The 10,463-nt window shown below is 67.4% G+C and overlaps 1 protein-coding gene across 1 annotated transcript; it reads left to right on the top strand.

Annotated features, from left to right (window-relative positions):
- The first annotated feature begins 5,481 nt into the window (after positions 1 to 5,481).
- LOC139004461 (myb/SANT-like DNA-binding domain-containing protein 4) lies at positions 5,482 to 8,778 on the top strand. Its single transcript, XM_070407343.1, has 5 exons — positions 5,482 to 5,569; positions 7,666 to 7,895; positions 7,939 to 8,148; positions 8,275 to 8,370; positions 8,674 to 8,778. Exons 1-5 carry the CDS (start codon positions 5,482 to 5,484, stop codon positions 8,776 to 8,778), a joined length of 729 nt encoding a protein of 242 aa, XP_070263444.1.
- Positions 8,779 to 10,463: the final 1,685 nt, after the last annotated feature.

Raw genomic sequence — 10,463 nt, 5'->3', positions numbered from 1 at the left:
ACGTGAGGGCCCCAGGCCCGGGAGGCGCCCCACCTGGTCGGAGCCGCGGCTGGGCCCGATGGACAGTGGACCTCGATTCCCACCGGCGTCGGCGAGGGGCCCTCCTCCGGCGACCGGGCCGTGGATGGACGGCATTACCAGACAGTATTAGACAGAGGACCAGGTCTAACCGTGTCTGGTAAGACGCCCATCACAGGCTGCCTGTCTGTGGCGTTCAGCGGGGGGCGAGACCCGGGCCTCCTGAGTCTGCAGAGCGGCACCTCCGATCCCACAACGCCCCGCGGCCCGGGGTCTGGCTGGAGCCTCCCAGCGCCCGCCTGGCCCCTGGGCTGCTTCGAGAAGGACCTCCCACAGAACCCACCCAGCCTGCAGCCCCAGGTGTGTGTGTGTGTGTGTGTGTGTGAGAGAGAGAGAGAGAGAGCGAGAGAGAGAGAGAGAGCGAGCGAGCAGCTGGGGCATCTGGTTGCCCTGCACTTGACCCTGAGTCAGGCTCGTTAATGAGTAACAGGAGGCCTGGGCAGACCCTCCTCCCCTGAGAGACCAGCTGGGGCCCAGGGCTGGTGGGGTTCCTGGGCCAGAAGGGCTGCCCCTGTGTGTGTCAGCAGGTCTGCAGCCCCAGTCCTGGCTTCTGATACAAAAGATAAAACCTAGGAACTCTGACCTGGATTTCAGACCATGTTCCCTTTCTTGCCTGTGACACTGCGGGGCTGGTGGAGGACGGGGGGCAGGGAGGCCGTCCTCATCGGGGAATGACACGGGGGGGGGCACCTGGACGCACCATCCTCAGCCTGTGGGCCGGGGCGGGGCACCTGGACGCACCTGCCCGCCCTGCGTCCCAGGTGGCCCCGGGAGCACGTGGCCCTGACAGGGTCGGAGCTGAGAGAGGCCAGTGCCCACTGCGGACCCAGCAGACCGGGGCTCAGGGGGGCCAGCTCCCGCGGACGCGTGTGGAAGCCACGGTGGACATGGACCTGCGTGGTGGATGGGAGGGCTGCCTGCCCCCAGCTCTGGACCCAGTGGCTGCGACTGGCCGGCCGCCGATTCCGTGCGAGTCCTCGGAGCCCCCAGCGGCAACCACAGCGCTGGGCACGGCCCCAGACGAGGCTGGCGTGCGGGCGGGGCTGGCGCCCTTCTCCGCCCCCGAGTCCCGGCCATCGTGGTCTCCCCTGGGGGTCAGGTCGCCTCGGGCCTGGCTGGGACAGGTTGTCCCCTGTGCCCCACCCGCCCTGGGTCTCAGCCTGGCTCTGGGCCAGGGACTCAGGACAGCACGTCCTCGGGCCGCTCCCGGCAGCGCGCGGTGGGCCGCCTTTGAACATCGTTACCAGACAGTGTTAGAGCCGAGCCGAGAAATCCAGCACTGTCCGGTAAGATGCCCACAGAGGCCCAGTGTGCCCGGCCCCCGGGCAGGAGGACCCGGTGGGAGGCCTTCGTGCTCCTGTCTTCTCCAGAGTGAGGACTGGGGCCCGGGGCTGAGGCTGGAGGCGCAGCTGGCCGAGCAGGTGGCCCCCCACCTGGGCTCTGGCCGGCCGACCACCACGCCGCCCTCCGCCCTCAGAGCCTTTGCCTTGGTTCTGCTTCGCCCTCACCTGCTGGGGGCGGCGTGGCGCCTGCTGGGGCGGGAGGGGCAGGGCCTGGGCACCTGAGCGTCCTACCCCAAGGGCTGTCTGGGAGGGGATCTTGGACCCGCCAGGGCCGGGGGGGCTGCCAGTAATTTCACCTGGAGGGCACCGGGCAGGACGGGGTGGGGGGGCTGAGTGGGGAGAGGGTTTGGGGGGCTCGGGGACGGCCCCTCGCTGCGCGCAGGGCCCCGCCGTCATCATTACCAGGCAGTATTAGAGACCTGACACCATCCAATGCTGCCCAGTAAGATGGCAGTGGCCGCCCCCAGGTGGTCTGGGGCCGCCCGGGGAGAGGGGACTCGGTGGGGGGCCTTCAGCAGCCTGAGGGGACCCACGTTCTCTGAGGACACTGACCCGAGGAGCTGGGAGAGATGGGGCTCAGGAGGGGGTCCCCAGGCCCTGTGTGTGGGGGCTCAGCCCGGGGGAGGCTGGGCGGCTGCAGCTGGGAGCCCCTGGGGTTCGGGCCTCAGGTGACCTCCCTGCCCGCCCAGCAGGCCGCCCGCTCTGGGCATGAGGTGGGCACTTGAGGAGGGGCCGGGGGTCCTGCCCATGGGAGGCTGGCAGCCCCAGCATCAGGGGCAGAGTGGTGCCCTCCCGGTGGGCGTCCCAGGGAAAGACACGGACGGCAGGCTCAGCCCCCATGAGTCCCAGGTGAGGGGCGGCCAGGGCGGGACAATGGGCCTCTGTCCCCAGACGCTGCCCCAGTAGCCCAGCCCCCTCCTGCTCTTGTCCAGGGTGAGGAGGGTTTCGGGTGAGGATAGAGGGTGGCCGTGGCTCCGGGGGCCTCCCCCCGCCCCCCACTGAGCAGGCAGTGCTGGTTCTCACCAATGAGGTTACAGGTTGGCGTCTGCCTGCCCCCGGCTCCGGGCCCTGGGGTGCTGGCCACCGCTGGCTGTGGAGTCCAAGGGCAAGATGTGCTGGCCCTGCAGGGGGTGGGGCGGGTAGAGGGGAGCTCTGCTCAGCCTAGGCCTGGCAGTCACTTTGGTTTGGACCCCAGAGCAGATGGGACGGGAATGCCTGAACAGGGAACGCAGGGCAACCATCCCCGGGCGCGAGCCGTCTGTAGTGGCCGCCCCAGGATGCGGGGCTCAGAGTGGGGGTCAAGGAAGTAGGCGTATCTGCAGTCCCCCTGCTCCAGTCCCGCTCCTGGGGCCCGGCCTGGGCCGAGGCCCTGGCCCTCTGCCCGTCCTCCCTCCTGTCCCTTCTCTGCCCCCTGCACAGGGGGCACCCGGGCCTGGAGAGCCGGCCAGAGCAGCTTCTCAAGTTTTCCGGCACCTTCCACCCACAGAGGCTGCCGGGGGAGGTGGGGGCCCTGAACTGATTCCCCCCAGCCGGCCGGGCTGACCACAGCAAAGCCCATGTCCACCCCACCCCGGCCTCAACCAGGTCCACCCGGTTCTCCCACTCCGTCCTCGGGAACGGCCGAGATTTCTGAGGACCTGACCCTGAGCCTGGTGGAGGCCCCTGCCCTGTGCCCCTTCGCTGGCCTCCCCTGGATGGACACCTGGCTGGTCAGGTCTGTCCCGCAGACCCCGGCAAACTGGGGAGCTCCAGGAACGCCGGGCCTGCGTCCTGAGCAAGTGAAACTAATTAGGCTTCGCTTTCCAAGCTGAGTTAAGTTTCAGCTTCACGCCCGCCCGCCAGGCCCGGGAGGCAGTGGGGCTGAGTGAGGGACACGGCCGGTGCCCAGGTGCCTCCCACCAGCGCCTCGGCCGATGTGTCCTCACTCAGGAGGTGGCGGGTGCAGGACAGACAGACAGAGGGAAGCTTCCTGCCACTTCCAGGACTAGCCCCTCTCTCTTCCTGAGCTCAGCTCCTGTGAACCCACAGCCAAGACCGTCGCCCCACGCCCGGCCGGGCCTCAGCCCAGCTCAGCCTGCGGGCACCGCGGACGCGGGAGGCCGACTGGCTGAAATGCAGTGAAAAGGAGGGTCCCCGAGTCCGAGCGCCCCAGACGCCTGCCCCGGCCCGCGGCTGGCAGGGAGCGAAGCCAGCGTCTGTGCGCTGTGTGCGGGTCTGGTTAATCGTCGCCCTGGCGACCGGGCTCGGCGTGGGAGACTCGAGGAAGGAGTCCTGGCTGAGCAGACGCCCCTCGGGCACCGGCCTGCGGCCTGCGGGGCCTGGGCAGGCGGAACCCGATCCGCGTGAAAAGCTCACTCTCTGCTGCTAACCTGCCCGACGGCCTTAATCAATGGTGAGGCCACAGAGAACAAAGCGCTGAAACCCAACCCCGCGCCGTGCGTGCGGGAGAGGCGGGGGCGTCCTGCCGGGCCTGTGCGTCGCGAGGAGCCGCCATTTCCCCTCCCGGCGCCACTTCTTAGCCCTTCCCGGGCGCCCCTCGCCCCCCACCGGCCAGCGGACCGGCTCCTCGGGCGGCTGTCTCCCGTGGATCTCTTGCATTCACCCCCAACAACATTCCCACAAACTGATTTTGCAAATAAGGGATTTGCAAATTACCAACAGGTCTGAAATGGACAGCCGGCTGCGTCCATGATCTTCCGTGTGCTGCGCCTTTTCATAAATGCAAAACGTATTTGGCGAGTTCAGCACCCGGCCGATCGCTTTCACTTTTAAGCGTTTCACCTGGGTTACTAGACAAAAGCAAAACACAACCAGCCTATTTCTCCAGAGGCTCAGCCGAAAAAGGGCTGAAATGCTCCCAGTGGGTTAACTAAAACTTCACATACGTATCCCTACAAGTTCTGTGCAAGAACAATGAACTCTGCACGATTCCTCCGAGAACACCAGCCGTGGCCCATGGACGGGACCCTCCGGCACTTCATACCTGCCTCCGAGACGCAGACCCGACCCGGACGGTGCCTGTGGCGCTGCCGGGCCATTTGCATTTCGGTTAAGAATCTGTAGATCAGACTTTGGTCCCGACCCTGAGGAACCGTGTCGGCCGAGGGCCAGCCCACTCCTTCTCCCAGTCGGTTCCGGCTTTGTGGGCGCCTCTGCCTCAGGCGGGGGAGAAAGGCCCACGATCCGGGCCAGACCGGCTCTGCCCCGAGCTCCAACCGTCCCAGCGTGGCCGCGGGCAGAGCCAAGCCTGTCCCACGAGCCAACTGCAAGCCCAGCACCCGGGCCGGGCGCCGCGTCCTCCCTGACCCGCTCCCGGGGAACACGGGGCCCCTGGGGCCGGCTCAGCAGGGGCTGGTTGGGGAAAGAGCTTTCCAGAAAGTGCTGTGTCAGGCGGAAGGCTGGACCCTCAGGGTGGGGAGGACACCCGCCACCCAGGCCCACGCTCGCCGGGCCCCGCAGACTCGGCCCAGAGACCCCAAATGGCTGGGCCCAAGATGGCTCCGCACCCGACACCCCGCGGCCCCACCCGGGGGGCTCACCTTCCCCTCTGAGAAGAGGGACCACCCGCCCTCGGTCCTGACTGTGAGCCGAATGGGCACCTCGCCACGGCGGCTGCGTCCGGCCGGGTCGGCCGAGCAGGGGACGGTGCCCACCTGGAGGCTCTCCCTCCAGCGCGGCCTCCCCGGGCTCCTCCGCCTCCTGCCGACCTGCCCCGACAGGCTCTGCACCCGGAGGAGGAGGAGGCGGCCACTCCCTGCCCCCAGCCGGGCGGCGAGGCTGCGTGTCCAGCTCCGTCCTCAGCCCGGACCCAGCCGGCCTCGGAGTGGACACTGGAGAGGCTTTGGCTCCCGTAACCCCAAATACCTGTCGCCCAGGACACAGGCTTGGCTTCGGCCCAAGCTGCCCCACCAGCCTGGTTGCAGGGGGACCAGGAGGGCAGCGGCCGGGAAGACCAGCTCCCTGCCTCCTGGGCTGCGGCTCCGCAGGGAGGAGAAGTGGGAGTCCACCTGCAGGTGGGCAGGTGGGTGCTCCCGGCGGGGGTGGTGAGGGGCCGGGAACAATGGAGGTGCCGGCCGGCCGGCCGTCCCTCTGCAGCGCAGGGCAGGGCCGCCGGGAAGAGACGGCGTGGCCCCAGGCTCGCCTTACATGTAGGGCCTCACCCCGCCCCATGCAGGTGCCTGCTCCCCGCCGACCAATCTCTGCTGCTGGCCGCCGACAGGTGTGTCCCCCGGGCTCCCATAGGCCAGCGGGAGGCAGCGACGTGACGCGCTGGCGGCAGGGCGGGCGGCAGGCCCCGCACACATTCCTGCCCCCGCCTCGCCCGCCCGGCCCAGGTTGAACAAAAACCAGGGCAGGGAGCTGCTGCAGGCGCTGCAGTGGGGCGTGCGAGGGGGGAGGCGGGGCGCTCCTGGCCAGGCCTGAGCACAGCCCCGCTGGACAAGGAAGGGGGCAGAGAGGGGTCACAGGCTGCACCCTCTCTCTCCCAGGGCAGCCGCCAAGGCCCTCGGCCCCCCAGGAGCCAAGTGCAGGGCTGTCCCCCTTCTAGGGGGTGTCGCGCACAGGTCTCCAGGCTGGGGGCCCAGCCTGTGGCTGAGGCTGTGGCTGGCCGGGAAACACCCCCATTTAGGACCCCAGGAAGAGGGCTGGGAGTCTGTGGCTGCAGGATGGGGAGGCGAGGCCCCGTCCAGGTAGGGAGGGAGCCTCCTGACTTGGCGGCGGGCGCCGTATTGAAACAACAAGCAGCCAGTAATTAGCGGCAGCACAGAGCAATCCCCCGGGCGGCCACTTTCCGTAACGAACCCCCTCCCCCCGGCCGCTTTGACGAGGCCTGTCCCCCGCCTGCTGGCTCTCTGGTTTGCTCACCCCCGATCAGGGCTTCGTGGGGCCTTGTCTCTCTGTCCAGGGACAGACCTGGCCAGAGTGGGGAGTCACCCGCACACAGGCTCCTGAGGGCCACACAGCTTGGGGGGCTGCCCCCCCCGATTGTACCTACTCCAGGGGACCCAGAGGAAGGCACAGCCCCTCCACAGCTCCCATGGGCCTGGATCGAGGGGCCCCTGGGGGACACGAAACCTCCCTCTACCCCCTCAGAGCAGGGCCCTGAGTCCACCGCCCCCCAGACATCCCCAGGCTGGTCCACTCCGTGCTGAGCTCAGCCTGGCCTCAGGCCCTGAGGCTGTGCTGGGGCAGGAGTGCCACAGCCCGGCAGCTCCTCCCGGCCAGAGAGGGCAGGGCGCCCAGGAGCCAGGCGGTGCCCCTGGCCCCAGGGAAGAGCTTCTGGAGGCATCAGTGACCTCTGACCCTCCAGCCCTCTGACCTCCAGACCCTAGCGCTGTGGAGGGCACATACACCTTTGTCAAGACACGCACCCACCCGGTACCCTCTCTGGGTGTCTGTGTTTGCGTGGTGGGGAGGCTGGGACACCCCTGGCTGATGGGCACTGTGCTTTGGGGAAACTGAGGCATCGCTCACTAACCCCAACCTGGAGGCATTGCAGTTGGATGGGAGCGGGAGGAGGGCTCCTGGCCACTGACCCTTCTCAGGCTCCTGCCCTGACCTCTGCCCCCATCTGTTCACTCGGTGACCAAGCACCGGGTGTGGCTGGTCAGGACTTCCTGGCTCAGCCAGGTGGGTGGGGTCGGGGCTGATGGGCAAGGCCTTGCCGGTTCAGAAGCTCCCAGGGGCGGCCAGAGGGAGCCCCGTCCAGTGTCCACAGAGCCCTGAGTGCTGGGACGTGGGGGACTGACGGGAGGACGGTCCTGTGGACAGCGGTGGCCCTTCACCCTGACCCACAAGGAGGAAGAGCCGCAGTCCGTCCCCGCGGCGTGTGGGGCCAGGTGGGGTTCCTGCGACTCTCTCGTTACCACGGCAGCGCCTGGCTGGGTCTGACTACTCTGGTCCTCTTGCCATCCTGGTCAGGACAACCCGCCAGTTCTAGGCTCCACCGCAGATCAGAGCGCTGGTCCCAGTCCGTCTGTCTGACTCAGAGATGAAGGCCAGGCCGTGCTCTGCCGGTTTAATGAAGTGGCCGCACTGGGAGCCGCCAGGAGGCAGGATGGTGCTCTGATGGGCCCTGGGGCACAGAGACCCACCACGTGCTCCTCGCCCACTCTGGGCCTTTCTCTCAAACTCGCTGTCCCATACGAGGCGACCGCGCTGGCCAAAGCTGCGTCTTGGAGGCATGTTCTTAGCCCAGGCACGAGAAGGCCGGGAAGCACCTGAGCTTCGGCTGAGTGGAGGCCAGCCCCTCAACCCGAGCTGCTGGTGGAGGTCGAGGTGCTGCAGGTGGAGGATGAGGTGGTGCAGGTGGAGGTGGAGGTGGTGCAGGTGGAGGATGAGGTGGTGCAGGTGGAGGCTGAGGTGGTGCAGGTGGAGGTTGAGGTGCTGCAGGTGGAGGTCGAGGTGCTGCAGGTGGAGGATGAGGTGGTGCAGGTGGAGGTCAAGGTGCTGCAGGTGGAGGATGAGGTGGTGCAGGTGGAGGTTGAGGTGCTGCAGGTGGAGGCTGAGGTGGTGCCAGGTGGAGGTGGAGGTGCTGCAGGTGGAGGATGAGGTGCTGCAGGTGGAGGATGAGGTGGTGCAGGTGGAGGTGGAGGTGGTGCAGGTGGAGGATGAGGTGGTGCAGGTGGAGGCTGAGGTGGTGCAGGTGGAGGTCGAGGTGCTGCAGGTGGAGGATGAGGTGCTGCAGGTGGAGGATGAGGTGCTGCAGGTGGAGGCGGAGGTGCTGCAGGTGGAGGATGAGGTGCTGCAGGTGGAGGCTGAGGTGCTGCAGGTGGAGGATGAGGTGCTGCAGGTGGAGGATGAGGTGCTGCAGGTGGAGGTCGAGGTACTGCAGGTGGAGGATGAGGTGCTGTAGGTGGAGGATGAGGTGGTGCAGGTGGAGGATGAGGTGCTGCAGGTGGAGGATGAGGTGCTGCAGGTGGAGGCGGAGGTGCTGCAGGTGGAGGATGAGGTGCTGCAGGTGGAGGATGAGGTGCTGCAGGTGGAGGATGAGGTGCTGCAGGTGGAGGCGGAGGTGCTGCAGGTGGAGGATGAGGTGCTGCAGGTGGAGGATGAGGTGCTGTAGGTGGAGGATGAGGTGCTGCAGGTGGAGGATGAGGTGCTGCAGGTGGAGGATGAGGTGCTGTAGGTGGAGGATGAGGTGCTGCAGGTGGAGGATGAGGTGCTGCAGGTGGAGGTCGAGGTGCTGTAGGTGGAGGATGAGGTGGTGCAGGTGGAGGTTGAGGTGCTGCAGGTGGAGGATGAGGTGCTGTAGGTGGAGGATGAGGTGCTGCAGGTGGAGGATGAGGTGCTGCAGGTGGAGGTGGAGGTGCTGCAGGTGGAGGTCGAGGTGCTGCAGGTGGAGGTCGAGGTGCTGTAGGTGGGGTGGAGGGGCTGCAGGTGGAGGATGAGGTGCTGCAGGTGGAGGATGAGGTGCTGCAGGTGGAGGATGAGGTGCTGTAGGTGGGGTGGAGGGGCTGCAGGTGGAGGTCAAGGTGCTGCAGGTGGAGGTTGAGGTGCTGTAGGTGGAGGTCAAGGTGCTGCAGGTGAGGGGTTGAGATACTGTGGGAGGGGTTGAGGCTCTGCCCTGCATGGCTGGGTGGTCTGGGTGTGAATGCCCTGGCTGGTCACTTTGAAGAGGAAGATTCTGGTCTGGCTGGTCACCCGCTCCCTGATCTTGCAGTGACCCCTGCACAGTCCTCGCCCTGTTTTGTCTGAGTCCAGGTAAAGTAAAAATGACCCAAAGTTGTCTGTGGAGCCTGATGTTTGCCCCGTTGTGGGTGAGATGGTCGAGGAGGGGCCGGGGCTGCGGGCAGGACTCATCACTTGGCTTCAACCAGTGGCCGGTTGAGACCATTCCCTTTGCCCCTGGTCCCCACAGGCAGCCCAGCTGGCCCTGCACCCTCGGGTGCCTGCGCTCGGCTGAGGGCCAGCTCCCAGGCCCTGCCTAGGTGCGGTCACTCCTGACCGCGAGGCCCCGGGCTGTCACCAGCAGCAGGCACGGAGGGTGGCCTGGACCCCTGTCGGCACAGGTCTGGGGGACAGCACTCCGTCTCCTCAAGGCTGTGCGGACAGGACGGTGGAGCAGAGCCATGATGAGCACCCACGTCCTGAGTGGTCAGCATGGGCCACCCCACAGCACGCCAGGCCCACGTCATCCTGCCTGGTGGGTGGCCGCTGGACCGGGTGCCGGACGGGAGAAACCAGTGCCAGACAAAGGTTCCGGCTGGTACCTGGTGGGTGTGGGTGTTCCCATGAGAGCAGGAGGGGGTGCAGCAGGCAGAATAGGCTGGGGGGGTGGTGGGGAGAGGAGGAGGCTGACTGGGGGGGTGACAGAAGCCAGCTCCACACTTGGGGACACACTGGCTGGTGGGGGAGCTGGCCGGGCTGAGCCTCCCTGGGCGGGGCGGGCGGGACAAAGGGCCATTGTGCTGCGGCTGAGGCTGCTTCCTGCATGGCGGCCAGCCACCGACCGCCACAGGGCCCACACCCTCCGGGCCCAGCCCTGGCCCGGAGGCCAGGCCGATGGGGCAATCGCCTTCTGCTAGGACAGTTTGGGGGCCGGGGGACAGCCCTGGAGCCTTTGGGGCTAGGGCTCAGGGCTGGGTCCTCTCCTAGCCCTCCAACCAGCCTCGCTCTGGGGGGACCGGGCTCAGAGACGCCCGCGCCTGGTTTCTCTGCTTCTAGTCGGTGTCTTCCTGTGGCCCCGGGCTCCTCTGACTCACCTGCTGGCCTCAGCAGAGCAAACACCTGGGGCAGGTGTGGGTGGACGCTGGGGCCACCGCCAGCCCCATGCGGACTCACGGGGCAGCTGTCCCTGGGGTCAGCTCTCCACGGGGGTGGCAGACGCTGTCACTCACCCTCCGAGTCGGGCTGTGGACCCGGGTCAGGAAGGGGCCTGTGACTCCCGGTCCCACTAAGTTTACCGCGGGCCAATCAGCACTTCCTAGAACACAGGCTGCACTCAGCAAAAGGGAGGCAGATCTGGTCACAGGCCCAGCAGAGCCAGACCCTAGCGTTTGGGGTTCAGGCTTGGAGGTTCCACTCTGGACAGGGGCGCCCCCC

The sequence above is a fragment of the Myotis yumanensis genome, unplaced genomic scaffold (genome assembly GCF_028538775.1).
Source record: "Myotis yumanensis isolate MYYU_CA2020_CCGP unplaced genomic scaffold, mMyoYum1.0.hap1 SCAF_2, whole genome shotgun sequence".
Classification (NCBI taxonomy): Eukaryota; Metazoa; Chordata; class Mammalia; order Chiroptera; family Vespertilionidae; genus Myotis; species Myotis yumanensis.
Note: the sequence above shows the minus strand (reverse complement) of the source record. Positions and strands in the feature narration are given on the sequence as shown.